We start from the raw sequence: 19147 nt of genomic DNA on the forward strand, positions 1-19147 counted from the left end.
GTGGTTGGTGTCAAAATTCAGATCCCCCACAACTCAGAAATAACTTTCACAAATTTGTTTCTCCAGTCAGAATCCTTGCCAGATGAATTGGCCTTGGGAGCTGGATTTATCTATTCCCCCTCTACCTGTCAAGGGAAGCCCTTGAAAATTCAACATTTAGACAGGATTTCCATTTCCATCTCTAGCAGATGTTGTATAACGCTACATATTTTCTACTAAAAGCCTTTAAACCTTTCTCCTAACCATGAGGCCCTCGATCCAGACTTAGTATCACATGAGATGATGTGCTCATTTATGGCAACTAGGAAGAAGGGAGGCTCCATCACATATTTTGAGCTCAGCTAAACTGTTTTAAAATTATATTTTATCCAGAATTTCCATACATTTGAAATGAGAGGTGAGGAAATCAATCAGACGGTTATCTTCCTGGAAGTTGATTCTAGCTTAACATACTCTATTTACTAAACAACCATTAAACTGATTCTCTTACATAAACTAGAAACCAGAAAAAAAAATTACTATAGAAATGGCAGTAACTATTATGGTCACAACAGTCTAGAGAAACATAGAGTCTTGATTTATCTATTTTTTCTTAACTCTTGTGATATGTTAATTACAAAATTGAAGCTCAGAGGAGGAAAATTTTATAAGCAGCTACCTCCTGGTCCATTTCCCTAGCAACCATCATTAGTCTTTTATATTCACAACTCTGTTTACTAAAGAGCACTCTGTCTCTAAATAAGAAAATTATTTATGTTACCATATTCTCTAAGGATCTTGCATTGGCAGCGGATGGTCTTTGTTGTTACTTCAAGGCAAAGAAAAATTCCATGTAGCAATTATTCAAAAAGTATGTTTCCCCTTTATTTTGGTCTCAACATTAAATGGTTATCATTATGTGATAGAAGCAAATGTACAAAAAATGAGTAGTGCAGAATCAAATCTAGGTTCAGACATTATTTTACATAAGGTGATGGCAAGCAGCTTTGTGATTACTTTTTTGTACATCTCTGCTTCATTTTAAGAAAATCCAAAATAACAAAAGCATAATGATAAAGTGATGTTTTTCCCAATTTTTTTTTCTGAAGAACATTAGTTCTTCACAATCACTCAAACAGGAATACTATCATAAAACTGAAATGAAATTTCCTCCTTTGTACTGCAACTATCCAGATGTGAAAGTCTGCAGAATCTATTCCCCTCATAGAAATTCATAATCACATTTGCATATCAAAAGCCCTGTAAAATTCTAGACTAAGGAAACTTTGCTTAATCCAGTGTTTCTCAAACTTACTTGGATGTTAGATATCTTTTCTTTCTTTTGAATAGCTCTCACTGTATCTTGGGAAGCACTAAGTTCAAGTTAGGTGTCTTCCATTTCTTACATGTGCCCTTGGACAATCTCCTTAACTTTATTTAGATTAATTTTCCTTTCTGGAAAATGACAATGAAAATAATACTTACTTGAGAGGGTTACTGGTGGGAACAAACTAGATACATATGAAAACATTTTGTAAATGTAAAGTTCTATTCAAATTCAAACAATTTTAAAAGTTAGTAGAGGAATGTTTACACTATAAAAGTGTTTTCATTTTACAAATTATTCACTTAAGGACTAACTTGTATAATGCACTTCTTGGGGCATTTAAATAAATCTAACAATTTTCTATTAACTTTTCAAGAAGTTCTATATTTTGGCAATGTGTACTCTTAATGTTAAAACACCTTACTACAATTTACTCTGATGTAGTAAAAGCTATCCTTTGCAATACGTTGTTATAATCATCCTCATATTCCCTCTTTACTACCTCAGTGTTAAGTTGCAAGAACTTTGTATTTTCTCAGTATACACACTTCCAGAAGTAACTGTACTAAAATCTGCCGTTCTGAAGAGGTGTCTTAAACTCCCAGTTGGCATGTATAATTATAAGGAGTATAAAATATTTTTAAAATAGAAAAAATACCTATTAAGTATTACCTGTCTAGATTCTACATCAAAGTTCCACTAAACGTTCATTGTTTCTAAATGAAAAGACGGCTAAGCTATAGTACCCATGTAAAAGTCTACGTGGAAAATATTCCATGAAGAAACAATATGTACAAAGGTCCTGAGGTGGAAATGATGCTGTGTGTTTAAGTATAGAGGAGAAACATTTATGTCTCTATGACAGGAGAATGGCAAAAAGGGAGATAAAGTTGGAGTAATATAGGAATGAGAGGCAGGAACCAAACTACGCAGAAGCTCGTAAAATTTCATTAAAAGGGTAGTGAGCAGCAGGGGCCTGAGAGAATCTCACATAAGCTTTAGGAATTCTCTGGCTTCACTAAGGAGACTATAGTGTAGGTGGGAAAATATGGGAAGCAAGGATTAGATGCTGCTGAAGTAATCAAGATGAAAGATAATACACTAAGGTTTCTCCAATAAGGGTACTGAGCAGTGGTCCAATTAAAGATGTATTTTGCAGGTAGAGCCAACAGAATTTGAAGTGAATTCCATGCATGATGTAAGAGCAAAGAGGAATCATGGATGATGCCTAGGCTTTGGACCTAGGTGAAAGGGCAATTTACTAACACCTGGAGAGCTTGGTAGCAGCCAATTTATGTAGGAGAGAAAATTAATTATTCGCGACTTGGCTACCTTATGTGTGAGATACCTGTTAGGCATCTAAAATAAGAAGTTGAATAAGAAGTTGTTGGATGTAAAATGTTGAATATCAGTATTATTTACTTGGTATTTGAAGCCATGGGATATCCAGGGTAAATGCAGTTGTCGTATTTAGAAAAGGGACATTGCTTTTCCTTCTTCCACTAAGATGTATTTTTGCATTTTGTATATATATATATATATATATATATATATATATATATATTTTTTTTTGCTTCCCTTCCTGGGACAGGTCATGCATGTATGCCTATTCCAAAGGTTTACTACATTTTTTTTGCCTCCTAGAAACATGATAGTTGGCAATAATTCACACTGAACACATTAGGCACAAGCCTTATATTTGCTGCTACCTTCTAGAACAAGCCTTTTATTTATTGTATTCTCCTTGCTGTAAGATCAAATCACTTTTATATTCTCATAGCACTCAATGTTTTACTTTGCAGAAATTGCCACAATTTTAGTAACTAATTACAAGATAATTTTTTCCTTTTTATATATAGAAAATCATTTTATATACGTTTATGTAGCTTGCTCCTTCTCTCCAGCTCCATTTTCCTTTTTACACTAGCACATCATTTAGTACTTCTTTCTGAAAGAATCTTAGATAATGTATCCTTAGTGTTCCTTTATCTGAAAATATTTGTATATCTGAAAATATCTTGTCTTCATTCTTGAATCACAGTTGACAGAATTCTTTTGAACATTCGCCTTGCACATTAGATATTATGGAAGATATTATTCCATTTTCTTCTAACATCTATTGTTGAGGAAAAGTCAGCCACCCTGCAGCAGTTTCTGCCTTTAGTCCTTGGTAGCTTTTACGATGATCTTCCTGATCGTTGATGTTCTGGGTTTCATGCAGACCTTGCTAGGTGTGAACTTGTTTTTATTTATTACACACTGGTTGAGCCTTATTCAGTTTGAGGACTCATGTAAATTGAGCTTTATTAAATTTGAGGACTCATGTAAATTGAGATTTATTCGATTTTGTTAAATGTCAGTCATTTATATAAAATAATGTCTCTTCCTCAGGCTCTCCACTCTTTTTAGGCATATGTTTGAGCTTTTTATTCTATCCTCTCCATCTTTCAGTATTTTCAGCAAAGCACAATTTTCCTCATCTTTCAAGTAATATATTCTTTTTTATTCTATAATGAATCCACCATTAAAAAGTTGTTTGATTTATTATTTCAATAATTATGTTAATTTCTAGACTCTATTTTATCAAAGTTTCCTATTCACTCTTCAAAATGGCCTGTTCCTATTGTAAGAATTCCATTCCATCCTTATTTTCTAAATCTTTTTGAACATTAAAAAACACAATTTCATGTCCTTTACTGACTATCTTCTTATCTCTAATTTCCTCAGGTGTGCATACTCCTTTTATTTTTTGGTGTGTTAACATCACTCACAAAAGGAATCTTTTTATATCCATTGTTATTTTAGTCTGTGAGCTTATTTTGCTCAGGAGTTTCACATAAGCTCCGGATTGTTATATATCCTCACTGTGCAATTTTGTGGTTGTATTTTCTTGGGATTTCTGAGGTTAACTGTCTAATGCTAAAATTAAGCTTAATAAAATTATGCATAGTTTTCTATTAAGAAATTTTCAAAGCCTTTATGTTTTTTCCTCTTTTTCTTTACCTTGCTATAGAAAATAATTTAGATAATGCTCTATTGTCAAGTTTATGGAGAATTATGCCTTCATTGGTAGAATCACCAGCTTTGTTTGAAATTTCCTGCAAATATTTTGTGACTCTAAGCAAAACTACCTGGCCAAAGATTACGGAGCCTAATTTGCAATTTACATTGAACAAAATAGATCTATCTGTTGTTAATAACATTTTATTTTTTTATAAATTTATTTAATTAATTTATTTTTGGGTGCGTTGGGTCTTCGCTGCTGCGAGGGGGCTTTCTCTAGTTGCAGTGAGCAGGGGCTACTCTTCATTACGGTGCACGGGGCTTCTCATTGCTGTGGCTTCTCCTGTTGCGGAGCACAGGCTCTAGGCGCATGGGCTTCAGCAGTTGTGGCTCACAGGCTCTAGAGCGCAGGCTCAGTAGTTGTGGTGCACGGGCTTAGCTGCTCCGCGGCATGTGGGATCCTCCTGGACCAGGGCTCTAACCCGTGTCCCCTGCATTGGCAGGTGGATTCTCAACCACTGCAACACCAGTGAAGCCCCAATAACATTTAAAATCTGTGGTACCCACTGAGCCTAATTCTCTTAATGACCTACAAAGATATTATACATTTTTAAAATAATGTGTCTCCTTTCCAATGTTAACTTATATATAGGAAGAGGAAGAAAACAATTGATTCGCTTAACCTCTATAATGTAGCGGGTATTTTACATATATTTCATTAACACAAACATCCTCATCCCCATGGTAGAGATGGAGGAAACCAGGCTGGGAGAGACTGGTGATCACACAACCAGCAGATGGAATCAATAGGATTCACAATGAGGGCTGTTCATCCCAGGGAGTCGTCTATTTTACTAGACCACACTGCTGTTGTAAAACATCCTACAGAAAACATTCCTTATGTTCAGTTACAGTCGTTGTTTGGTCTTCACTGAACAGCCAGGTCTCTAAGCCAAAGGGAACTACATTAGAAATGTCTTGTATTCCTAACTAGGGTGGGGGCTTCAACATGCTCAATACCTGGAGAAAATCTTACCTGCTTTCTCCCAGTCTGTTTTCCCTTCTTTCTGGTCTCCAGGATTGTACTGAGGACAATGATTTGCAGATATTCTCTTCTCTGGTTTGGTCTGCACTCCTACCTGGCCTGGGGCTGCTTCATGGCTCCCTGAGACAAAGTTCTATGGCTTTTCTGAGCTTTACTATGGCCATATATAACTCTGACCTGGACATAGTCCCTGAAGTACACTAATTTTATACTGCTTAGTCCATTTCTGAGTCTTTATCTCTAAAGTAAAGACAATTGAGTTCTCATTTTAAACTCAGTTCTCAAATGTTAAGCACTTCATAGTACTTTCTACCATCTTGAATTACTACTGCTAAGATATGAAAGATCAACTGAAAAATCCCTGAGTCCAAAGAAAGTCTAGAGTTTATATACAGAGAGAAGAAAAAGGGACATTTGAGAAGAAGAAAGATGAAAGAAATAGAGAAAGGCAATGGAAGAGAAGGAAAGGAATTGTGAAGCTATGACTACCTGTGCTACATCAGAGCCATTGTAGGATTACCCCAAACATAACTTTTAGTTAAGCTGTTTGCTTATGGCTATCTCAAATATCCTCACCTTAGATTAACTGGGAAAGGTGACTCTAAGCAATGGACATGTGAAATCGGTTTTTTAATATGTATTAGTAATCAGTGGAATATAAAGATACATCTTAGATTTATCTGTCTATCCATCTGTCTGTCTATCTATCTGTATCATCTTTCAGGTCTAATAAAAATCCAAAGCTAAATATAATTATAATATTAAATGGATTATTCTTCATGCATATTGTTATTGCTTCTATTATCATGGAAAATTAAAAGTTAACATAAAAATATTTTCCCCAAGCAAGGTACCTTATGAATTTTGGATCCTTCAGATATAAAATCAAGAAGAAATGTTTTATGAAGAAAATATATTATAGTATCAGTATAATTTATTTAAAAAATTCCATACTGGTTCACTTATCCTTACTTTATTTCACCAATCATTATTATGTTTTACAAATATTTGTTAGAGCCTATTATGTGCAAGGACACAATGGCATTTTAAGTGAGTCGTTTATGGAGATTTTTGATCCTGTGTCTATTTAACTATAAAGTGTTAATAACTTACCTTGACTAAGTTGTAAAAAAAAAATTAATCCTGGGTGTGTCAAGATATGGGGGAAATTGGAATGGAGAAAATAGTGAGTAGTAAGATAATTCAAAGTAGAGGACTTAAATGATGTATTAAATCGAGGCAAAAATATTTTACTTAAATTTTCTTTATGGTTGCCTTAATCTTTCAATTCATTTTGCATCCACAGACACAGGTTTTCTGTTAGTGTAAGCTTGAGTGATTTATGACATATTATGCTCATAATATCTACTATGAAGGATAATAGGCTGAAACGTGCAATGAGCTAGAACTGGACTTTAAATGTAATATAGTTTCAACATACCTTACGTTACTACTTCCAATTTCTCAGAATATTCAGCTACTATTAAATCTTAAGGTACTGGATTCCTTAGAAAACAGTGTATTCATGGATTTTTCTAACACGTTAAAAGAAGTAACAACATGCAGTATTTTTTTCCCTTGGTTAATAAGCAACATTAACAAAATTATATGCTTATAAAATAAAGTTATATTAATTGTTTAAGACATATTCAAACATTTATCCCATATTAAATGGAATTAACAACATCACAGAAGAAATTTCCAAGAAAGTCTCACCTACGGGTTGAAACGAATGTAATTGTCATTAACATAGGTCAAAAAGGGTTGAATATCTGTTGGTTTCATGTAAGTCGACCTAACATAATTACAAAGCCTCATTTTCCAGACTTTCAGACCCTGGTTTTGTGAGGAGCACTGTCTTTGCATAATGACAGAGTGGTGACCATTCTGCTTCACTTTACAATATCTCAGAATAGGAACAAAAAATGTACCTGTTAGAAAATCCCTATGGTTTATTCCCTACTACAGATGAAGAGCTAAAAAGACCAAGTTTATGATTATGGATTGTATTTTTAAAGAGAGAATCACAAAATTTCCATCCAGTTGTTTGAAAGAAAGAAGAGTTGTTTCTTTTCCTTTTGGCTTATAATAGTTCAGTAGTAACAATATTTGATATTTTTCAACCTGCTATCAATTATTAACAATCTTACTAGGCATACAATCCTTCTAATAAGCCTTTTAACCCATTGAGCAGCTAAGCGAGGTATGAGGACTAAGCTATTATTTTATAAGTCAATGAGATAAGAAGGCCTTGTGCAAGTTGGTATAAGAAGTTGTTTCACAAAAGATTTATTATTTACCATGTATACATTAAGAAAGTAAAATTAGCATGGGATGGTCTCAGGAAAGCAATACATATTTTTGGATTAGACGCTGAAATAAAGTAAATGTATGATAAATTGACAAATTCACATTTCCAGTGTTATGAAAGAATGATGTGGCAAAAGAAATTAAGATGTATTTTTCACTTTTGATAAGGGGGCTGTTTCCTATGATCTGTTAAGGGATTATGTTTTTAATCTGAAAAATTAACCACTAGTGTTACAGAAGCCCAAAGTGAGGGGGAACTACTCACTTTCAGATTGCATATTAGCACTTTGAAATTGCACCCAGATTTTTTTCTATTGGTTAGTAGGCCTCTGTTATTAGAGTAGTAGTCGCAAACACATATGTAGGTTTGCCAGTAACAACTCACAATTTGTGCAAAGTTGAGTCTTCGAAACTGAGCAAATTTGCTCTCAATTTCCCGCCAGCGCTTGCTGAGCTGGATCTGAGTTGGCTCCACTGCCATTGCTGCCCCATCCTCAGACAAGCCCTCAGCTTGCCTACGCACTGCATTCAGCTCCTCTTTCTTCTTCTGCAACTCACGATCAATTTCCTATTGAGCAAAACCAATACAGGGCCCAGGGCAGTTAGCTAACCACATTAACCAACCTATAAGCAGCACATACCTGTCCCAGAAATTTCATAGGCTGTTGTCATTTTATTGTCACTTTTCATAATTTATAAGTATGGAAGCCATCACTGTCATCTTCACCCAAGAATCCAAATATTATTTCAGTTATCTTTTGAATGCTCAGTTTTAGATATTCTAATTGAGAAAATACTGAAATTGATCTAACAGTTTTCTTTCTTCTCAATTCCTCTAGTGTTTTGGGGCTGACCCAAATTGCAGTGATTATTCATCATTTCTTAGGGACCATCCATATAGAATATAATTTAGAGGGTAAGTGAATGAGTAATTTATTTCCTTTTTAGAGTTTTGAGGAACTCAACAGAGAATGAAGCAAAATAAAGAGTGTAAAATAATAACAGAAAAAACATCTTCAGACAATATGCAACAAATAAATCTATAAAGATTTGACACTGATGTGTGAAGATGCTCTGATGAAATGAATGTGCTAACATGAGATAGAAGTCGTCCATATACCGATAAGTCATTTGTTCATCTGGAACAAAGATACACAGAGTCAATTACAATTTTACCAGAAAACATATGACATTTCTTAATTCACTTTACATTGTCTAAGAATAAAACATTTTATTCATTCAACATTATGTCAATTGAAAAACACTTATACAATACATTTACTAAAACAAACAAAAGAAATACAAAGAAATGCATCAAATTGGGGAGAACACTAATAGTGGAAACAACATCAACACTTCAAAAATGATCCATACAGGTTAAGGTAAATAAATTAAACTGTAGCAACAAAATCTGGGATTGACATTCTAAAACAACATTACCTTTATTTTCCTTTCATCTCTGGGTTCAGGTAGGCTGGCTAATTTTTTTTCAAGGTCATCCAAGCATTTCAGGAGATCATCAGCCTGCCTCTTGTACTGATACCACTGATGAGAAATTTCTAGAGCCTTTTTTCTTCTTTGAGACCTCAAATCCTGTTCATGGTGCAGACATTATTAAAATATCAATATACAAGTATATTACACTTCTGGCTGTAGTCATTTAAAAATAATTAGGGTCCCTCATCTTCTTGTTCAGTTTCAGTTAAATTCACATTTAAATGGTAAACATACAAATAGATGATTAAATTATGTATTCATGTGACAGGACCCATGTACATGAAGCTAAGAAACCTGAACAACCCACTTCAAGTATTTTCTCTTAGCATGTTCAAACTTGTTTAGAAATTTTTTCACATTTAATTAACTCTTAATGAGTCAACTAAATTATTGTGTTATGTGAAATAATTTAATATGTGAATTCAACTGAGTTAACTACATACTTGTACAAACTTACTGAGTTTGTATTTGAATTTTAAAATAGGTAAAAATTCCAAAATTGATATCTTCAGCCCTAGGTTAAAAATTTTAAGTTTATATAACCAAGCAACTTACATTCATGATCTTAAAACTCTCTATAAAATAGTTTCATAGGCCATTAACATTTTGTGATTAGAAATATAAAGTGTTCTTAGTTAGCATATAAATTGCTTCAAGCTATATATATTCAAGTGTAAAAAATGTATACCTGTGAGTGTACATGAAAATTACAATTTAAATGTTATGGCAAACTTTTTCTCATCATATCAAATCCAAATGCAAAATGATAAAAATATTTAGAAAAGAAAAGGGAAAGTGCATGGTTTCCAATCAACCTGATGAGATAGATAAGGGTGACTGCTTACTAAATCAACAAAGGGGGGAAGTTTATCATCTCACTCCTTACAAGACCACCCAATGTCTTCCCTGATTAATAGAATTTGTTGTAATGCTATTTTACGATAACACAAGGGAACATAAGAGCTCAGGATACAGCTTTCATTTCTTCAGAGCAGTAGCAATTAGGGTTTCATGTACAGATATAGCTGGAGCCAAAGAAAATAATGAATATCAAAGGACTGCTGAAATATTCATTGCATTGGAAAGTTTTTACCTTCTTTGAAATATTTCATAAGGACTAGAATTGAAGCTACTTGGCAGATTAACAACTGAATTTGGTAGATTGGTTTGGCAAGTGGAGTAGATTTTCATTAATCACGTTTAACATATACTTGCAAAAATGATCTCGATTTCATTCTGCATTTTGTTTAAAATTGAGGATGTAAAATTTAGTACAGTTTACATTTTTAGTTGAATTTCTAAAGCTCCTGTGGAGGTATTAAATGCCTAGGATGAGCCAGATGGAATGCTGCTTTTTTCAAAGGTACCAAGATACAGCCACGTGAACGAGAGTTGAGCCATGCCTTACTGGTGACACAACTCACATCTTTGCCAAGAGAAAGGCCTTGTGGTCATAAAATCTGAAACTCTTTTTATTTCCTAAGCACAAGGTGATGTGTAATGTGTAAAGGTATTAAGAGACATTATAGAGATTTCTTTACAGGTATGCCAGATAACCATTAAACACTGCTGTTCAGTAGGACACATATCATATGACCAGTGTAGATGCTTCTAAAAGCTTGGTCACAGTTGGAAGCGTGTGAATTACACAGCTTTCTGATTTTCTGAGCACATTATGGCTTGCTCTTGCACTCCCTCGGGGAAGAGGCCTTTTCTAGTTACTATATTTATCAGCAGTTACCTTCAGAAAATCTGCTGGCCAATTAGACTTTCCTTGTGGATTCCCTGCAGGCACAATATTGTGTAATTACATTCTCAGCAGTGTTTATTTGCTTGTCTGACTATATGGGAAAAGGTTTTACACTCTTATTTGCTTATAGAAAGCAGACTCTATCCACCTACAAGGTGGATCCACCTACATGGCTACATAGCTCTAAAAGAGTGATTTACAATGAAAAGCTCAGCAATTAACAGTATTAGAAAAATCAGCCATGCATGCAAATAGTGAATATTGAAAAGTACATTAAAGAAATAAAAGGTTCTTTCACAAAATTCTTCACATGTCCAGTCTCTTCTCAAGAACTTTCTAGATACTATTTCTAGATACTAGATAATATTCTATTTTGTCCTTCCTGCACAAATCCAGATGAGTCACACAGGTACTTGAAGCTATACGCTATCACTGGCTAACATGAGAGTACCAGCTCTTCTTCAAGGACATTAAGATTATTTTAGAGGACTCCTATATAAATGAAATTAGACTTATAAATGCTTAGTTAGTTGCAAAGAGTGACTCTCTTAAAGGCAACATGAAGTTAACTGAAAAAATTAAGTATTAAATACTAGGTTACCAAAAAAGTGGACCTATTCTAAGTCAAATCAATAAAATATCGCAAGCAGAAAGCCTAAAAAATATACAGGTTGTTTATTCTGGCAGTTAAGTAGGTTTTTCAAGACAAATGTAAAAATAACTTACAAAAATAAATTATACTACAAAATTAAATATATGAACACTATGAATGATGCATGTTAATATCTTTCTATTACTACTCAGAAAAATTTGTCTAAGTAAAAAAAAAAAACCCAACTTCTAAGCAACACATCTTTCAAAATCAAAGACAGCACTCAAAAATGTTAAATAAAACACAGACATTGAACAGAAAAAAATGTATTTCTGGTGACTAAGATTCTTAAGAAGATTTTATTTATGCACAAGAGTTTTACCCTACACATGAAAAAATAAAAACACAGGCAAGGTATATTATAATTTTAGCTCTAATACCTTGAGAGCATTATGCTTTGTCTGTAACAGCTGCTGTTTTATCTTTATTTCCTCTTGCTTTCTCTCATCTGTGATTCTTTGCTGTAAGTTGTCTCCTCTTTGCAACAACTCTTTTACAGTACCCTCATTGTCTTCACTCTGATTAAAAACAACAAGTACAGTCTTCATTTTGGTTTTAAGAAAGCTGTACATCGTTAACAGAGATAATAAAACATGTTATTTAAACACAAAAAAATCCAATTTAAAACTTTCAGTATCCTAAGATACTGCACTCATAGTTTTTCTTTTATATGTTGTACTTTAACTTTTAAAAGAAGTAAGTTTCCTCCTGCCTAGTTCAAAAGGACACATGTGATTAGTCATATGTAGGAAGATGGGGGAATAAGGTACTTTAACATTTCAGACAAGTGAACTGCTATGAAAGCATTCTTTTGGCTTTGATTTTTAGTGCATTTCTAGAAATTAAAAAAGTTGAGAGAAGCAAACTAAACTTGTCATTTATAATGCTAATTCACAGAGGAATACAGATGTTGCCGTGTGAGTGTGAGATGACAACAAAGCTTAACATTTTAACACACACTCCTAAGTGAAAATACGTTATTTTAAATGGACACTGATTTCTACCTAATGCCCTCTGCTTTAAATAACCTAAATGCCCAAATTTAGAACAAATATTAGGGCATTAGTAAAAAATGATGTGCTCAATTGTTGCCAAATACTGCAGTTAATTAATTTCTTAAAAATATGTCATATATGCATGTTATTTTTAAATAAATACAATTAAGTATTAAAATATGGATTAGAAAAATTACTTTAAGCATTTTCAATATGCATTTTGGGTTTTAGACTCTAAGAATATTATTTTTATTTACTTTGAAATAAAATTATTTGAATAAGTGTTAGTTTGAGTAGCATACGTGACCATGTGATTTTTCACCTCTATTTTCCTATCTTTCTTTCAATTCAATATATGAAAACTTTCTATCAAGGAGGTTCACGTTGCTATGGTACCCAAGGTACTCTGATGAACTAAGAACAAATATTAGACAATTTTTTAAAATTCACATGTATGTGTGTGAATAATCATCCATGGTATTCAATGTTACATACTTAATTCTGTAATGCATATGTAAACTTCTACACACAACTGAGGAACTATTCATTTTTTTAGAGGAAATGGTATTTTCATCTGAGATTTGCCAGTTAACTAGTCTAATGAAATAATATAACATAGACATTTATGTGAAAGACCTTACTTTTTAAAATATGTCTTTAAAAAGTCTTTAAAAAGTCTGCAACATTTCCTGGGGCTGAGGACAAAAATAATAAACAAAAAAAAGCTCCCACTTCATTTCTTTCCCCACACCAGCTGAGAGCTAGAGGGCAGAGTTGGTGAACAGCCCAAGAGGTAAGTAGCACTCTTTTCCCCCTCAGTGCCCTCTGGTTTCTTCTTTGACATGAAGGCGAGGTAGCAGTAACTCAGCATCTTGGAAAGGCTCTTCTTGTCTTTCTTTCCAGGAGCTGAGTTGGCAAGGCCACCAAACCCCATACACGAGGAGTACTGATTTAGGCAGCTCCAGGAAGTCAGAATTGATACCAATGAGAACTAAGATTGGTTCTACTGTTTCACATGCCTATTATTTACAATTTATAAGTTGCCTTTTGATATCATTTTCAAGCACTGAGAAGTCGCTAGCATTGATACATGTCTGAGAAATCTCTAGCATGATATACGCAAAGGTTAAGAATGCCACATAGGTGATGGCTGTGAGAGGGGAAAGGAAACTGTGAGAATGGGGTGGAGGGAGAAAAAAAAGTCAGTGAAAAGGGATGTGATGCAGAAATATTCAAGCTAGAGAGAAACGTAAAAGACATGTTGAAATTAATCAGGGTTTAAGGAGAAAGTTATGAGTCTGGGAATAGCCCACATGGTTATATATTTTTTATTCCCATGAAATAAGCAGCATGAATTTATACATATTTTAGATATATACTACACTACTTGTTCAACTTTTTTATAAAACCACCTTATGGTAAGCTTTAATAAACAATGTTTATATCATGTGTAATTGCCCCTTCTCCAAAATAAATGTTATACTACCAAAAATGGGATTGACACAAAATATCAGTCATCTATGATGGTTGTGTTTTTTATTAAGTTTCTAGTTTATTTTCGGATTTGACTCTTTTCATCCATTACATTTTGTCCTTTGAGCACACGTCAAAGCAAAATTGCTGGGCTATTTATTAGAATCTGTAAGTGCTCCTGTATGTCCATACCATAGTAATTTGGCATTCATAATGACAGTTCAACAAGAATAGTTTGCTCTTGTAATAAATCATTAGAATCACAAAATGTGCAAGGTACACTCTGAGCATTTAGTTGGAGACTTGTGTTATCTATTTTCTTTCCAAATATTTATTCATTTTCATTCCTAGTTCATTCACAATTTTATCACAACAAATTTACCATATCTTTATTGAAGTCTTCCTCTTTCAGATTCACCCCCTGCTGAATTTCAGCCTCCAGTGGTTCAAGCAATTTTTGTATGTCTGAGTTAAACTGCTCCAATTCCTTCAAAGGAATGGAGGCCTAAAAAAAAAGATAGTGCTAATTTAAATCAAAATTACTTTTTATTAGAAATATAAGACAAAAAATACATTTGTTTAACCTCTTGTTGTGAAAATAATGACATGCATTATGTTTCCATATTATATTTTATGAAAGTGTTGAAATACAACTGGGAAAGTACCTGGGGATGCAAATAAAGACATTTAACATCATCAGAGCCAAACATACATACAAGAAAATGCAATTCATCATTCTGGTTTTTCAACAAAAGTCAATTTCCATATATTTGGCTGGTATAACTGTTAATATCCTAAAGTTGAATTTGATCTTATTTTAAATATTCTGATATAAATACCATTTGGGTAAATATCTCTTAACAGAAATTGCCTCATTACATCAGCTGGAAATGCAGAATTGTCTCCTTATCCACAGAAAAACTACACTGCAATCTGCTTAGATATTTTAAATGACATTTTTAGCATGGCAGAATTGACAGGCATGCTCCCATAAGACAAAAAAGTGTCATTAGTTTGCCTTAGGCATCCTTTATTTGGTAGCACAAAAAAATTCAAAAGAATGAACCCTGAATATCTCAAATGAAAAATCTGAATATATGTTTTCCAAACTTATAAACATCACAGTTTCTTTGATTTTGAAATTCATAATGACCATAGTCTCAAAAAACTTTAAAATCCCTTGTTTTTCTAAAGAAACCACTTGAAGAGGAGTGACTAATGAAAATACACTGAAAATCAAATATATATTCAAAATAATAGGCAAGATTTAAAGTTTAAACAGTTAATAACATAAATGTTTATTCTATTATCTATACCCTGTATTCAATTTCTTTGCATTAAAACACTAGAAAATACTTTATATCTGACAGCTTTTGAAAACTCACACGTGATAAATAGAAATCTTATTTTCTTACAGAGCTAAACAGTTTCCGCTTGTAAAACCAATTCAGGAACCACCCACTGTCTTAATGCCAGAATGACGCATTCATCAAGTTTGGTCCCCACCCACTCTTCCCCAACACATTCCTAGTCATAGTCTTACTCTTTATTAGACAGCATCTCCTAGAGGACAATAGGGATAAGTGTCAAGGAAAAACCAAATATCTAATACTAATACTAATGAAGAAGTGAACCATCAAATGCTAGCCGTGAGAACATAATTTTCACAGGAAGAAACATGACTAAACATTTATCTTCTAGGTACTTTTACACAAGAAACAAGAATAAACACTTATCTTCTGAGTACTTCTACACATGCCAGAAAGGATTTATAGACTCTTTTTTTTTTTTTTTTTTTTTTTTTTTTTTGTGGTACGCGGGCCTCTCACTGTTGTGGCCTCTGCTGTTGCGGAGCAAAGGCTCTGGACGCACAGGCTCAGTGGCCATGGCTCACGGGCCCAGCCGCTCTGCAGCATGTGGGATCTTCCCAGACCAGGGCATGAACCCGTGTCCCCTGCATCGGCAGGCGGACTCTCAACCACTGCGCCACCAGGGAAGCCCTATAGACTCTTTTTAAAGGGACTTATTTTCAATACTAGTTTTTAAATCCTAACGAACATTTAAAATTTGAAATATCATAATATGTTCTTGAACCAGTACAGATTGCTAGTATTACAGATATGCATGTAAATGTTGTTTCAATCTCTGTATTATTAACGTACTTCTATACTTTAAAATCATATATTGTACAATATATTATAAGAGTAACAGCCTTTAGAATCATAATACACAATATTAATTCGATGGTATTTATGTTACTGAATCGTTGTACACATTTCCTAACATTTAATAAGAGCAACTGCATTGGTCTATATGATTTTGTGAACATATGAAGATAAATAATATTTAAAATAACTTTTTGAGTACTTGGAGGTCAAAATAACATGGGTCCATTTGAAGGCAGATTTATCTGTTTTACTCCTACACTTGCTTCCTCTCTAGCTCATCCTTCCTCCACATACTCAAATATAGTAGTTTCAAAGGCTCAAAACTTGGGCATCCGTACCTCTCTCTCAATACTCCTTCCCTAATATATTGTACTATCTCCCAAAACTTAACTATAACTTTCATAATATCTGTCAAATATTCCTCTTTAGCTGTGACCTCACTTTTGAATTCCAATCTAGACTCTCAGTAGCCACCTGATTTCTCACTTGAAGTTCAGCATGTCTAGAAATGAGCTTATTATCTTCCCCCAAACTGCTTGCAACATCAACTTCGCTAGTTCTGTAAATACAAGATCATTTTTTTCTGAGTCATCCATGCTTAAAACATGAGTCATGCAATTTTCCAGCACTTCACTCTAATGTCTAATAAATACCAAATACTTGCCAATTCATTCACCATGATTCACTTGCTTTCTTTTCCCAGAGATACCATCTCTCCTAGTCCTCACACAAGAGCTAAGGCAATAACCTCCTTACAGGGCTATAATCCTTCCCACCTCACCAGTTCTATCCTGTGCATTGTAATCAGGTCAGTATATTCCAAAACCATGGCTTTCATTATGTTATTTCTCTGCTCAAGAAGTACAAGTCAAAGAAGGTCCAAACTCCAGCATGATAGTCAAGGCTTCCCCTAATCTTGTCCCAAGGACCTTTCTAGCCTTATTTAAGTGGTCCTAATACAATCTTTCTTACAGGTCTATTGGTAAACTCCTGGTATCTCTCCCTCAAGACTTAGAATGTTTTTAACCTTCTGGTGAAGAGCCTAAAACTCCTGCATGAGAATGCCTAGATTGAATCTGGGCTCTACCATTTACCAGCTGAGGGATCTTGGGCAAGTTATTTCTCCTCTTTGAGCCACAGTTTCTTTATGTGTAACATGAGGATAAGAAAAATATCTAACTCATAGAGCTTTTATGAGGATCAAGTATGTTAGAATGTTGTTTGGTATATAATAAATGCTCAATAAATATTGGTCTTATTATTTCCCCTCAAATTTGTACCCATCCATCGGCTCAGGTCAAGACCTTGCTCTTTTGAAAACATATGGTTTACGAAGGATAAAATAAATGCTTGTTGACGTGGCATTTTTATTTTAACAACTTATTTGACAAAATCATGAAATTCTAATGTTGAACATGGAGAAATTGACACTCCAGTTTGGTAAAGCTGTATCATTCTTTAACAACAAAACTTAATTAATTAATCTGCATCAATGTAGAGAGTGGTCCCAAGGAGGATGCCAAAGGGCATTGCACTTGTTCTGCCCTGTGCAGTATTTTCATCAGGAATTATTTGGAGACCAAAAAGTATGCAAAAACACACACATTGAGAGGGATGAGTTTCACAAACATCCCATGAAGATGAGTAATTTGCCTGTCTGGTTCAACCTAGAGTCATTCCTGGTACATAGTAGGCACTCATAAATGAACATTTCCTGAAAAACTAACTGAATATATGACTAATCATAGAACAGCAGAATAAATATTTCAAGGAAATCTTGAATGATCTGGAATTTTAAATAACACAATTTCCTCTGTATAAAATTGAAGAGACTGAAAAATAAATAAATAAATAAAATTGAAGAGACTGGAGTAATCAGCACTTCATGTGTGGATATATATTAATTGCTGGCCAAATGTTAGCAACAACACGATACCACTAGGTACAAAAATAATATAAGCAGATATGAATAGATTTTAGGAAACACTAGTACAAAGTGATGAATTATTCAAGCAAGATAATGCAAACTTAGATTTCATTAGTAGTATGTGTAGTGTCCAGATTTCCTGTTCAAAGACTACTATGCATTTGTTAAAAAATAAGACCATTATGCAGATTAGGGATTTTAATTATTCTGTGTGGTTCCAAAGTGAATAACTAGAGTCAATGGGGAGAAATTACTTGGAGTCTGAATTTTAGTTTAATATAGGAACAACTAGTTAGTGTTGCAAATGTTTTTTTTTTGTCTTTTTAAAGCACTAAATTTTAAAGTATTGAGTTTCTCATTGCTGAAAGTACATAAGCACAGGTAGGATGATGATGTATTAGCGTATATGTTAGAAATAAGACAGTTTTTGCATGAATACTTCCCTAAAATTTTATCAATTTACAGTAAATTCTCTCCTCTGAATTCAAAGGGCTTTGTTTACTGTAGCTATGCAGCTATATAGAAATATTATGCAAGTCATATATGTAATTGTCAATGTTCTACTTGCCATACTAAAAAGTAAAAATAATCAGATGGATTTAATTATATTTTTTCCCAAATATGTCCAAAATATTATTATATAAACCTATAATCAATATAAAATTATTAATAAGATATTTTACTTTCATTTTTTCATATGAAGATTTCAAAACCCACTGTGTTTTACACTTATGGCACATCTTAATTTGGAGTAGCCACATTTCAAATATTCAATAGCCATATGTAGTCTGTGGCTACCTTATTGGACAATACAGATCAATAGCAACTGCTATGACGACGACATTGAAAAGAACCAATAGTTCATTATTAGTATGAAATATGTCACAGGAGTAATGTCTTACTAATAGGAGTCAAAATGCTGATGCTTTATTTAGTAAATTTTAGCGGATTTAGATAATTCTTATAATGTCCATCTCATTCACATGCACCCAGATGTTTTCACAGAGGAATTTTCAGAAAG

At 33.6% G+C, this 19147-nt stretch overlaps 1 protein-coding gene across 1 annotated transcript in view; it reads right to left on the reverse strand.

Annotated features, from left to right (window-relative positions):
• Nucleotides 1–19147, reverse strand: part of DMD (dystrophin) — a 2099690-nt gene that overhangs the window by 1238150 nt on the left and 842393 nt on the right. Inside the window, exons 38-41 of the mRNA XM_032618871.1 lie at nt 14414–14536; nt 11944–12081; nt 9105–9257; nt 8050–8232 (exon numbers count right to left, since the gene is read on the reverse strand). Of these exons, the coding sequence (XP_032474762.1) occupies nt 8050–8232; nt 9105–9257; nt 11944–12081; nt 14414–14536 (597 nt within the window). The remainder of the gene's footprint in view (nt 1–8049; nt 8233–9104; nt 9258–11943; nt 12082–14413; nt 14537–19147) is intronic.

This window comes from Phocoena sinus, chromosome X (genome assembly GCF_008692025.1).
Source record: "Phocoena sinus isolate mPhoSin1 chromosome X, mPhoSin1.pri, whole genome shotgun sequence".
NCBI lineage: Eukaryota > Metazoa > Chordata > Mammalia > Artiodactyla > Phocoenidae > Phocoena > Phocoena sinus.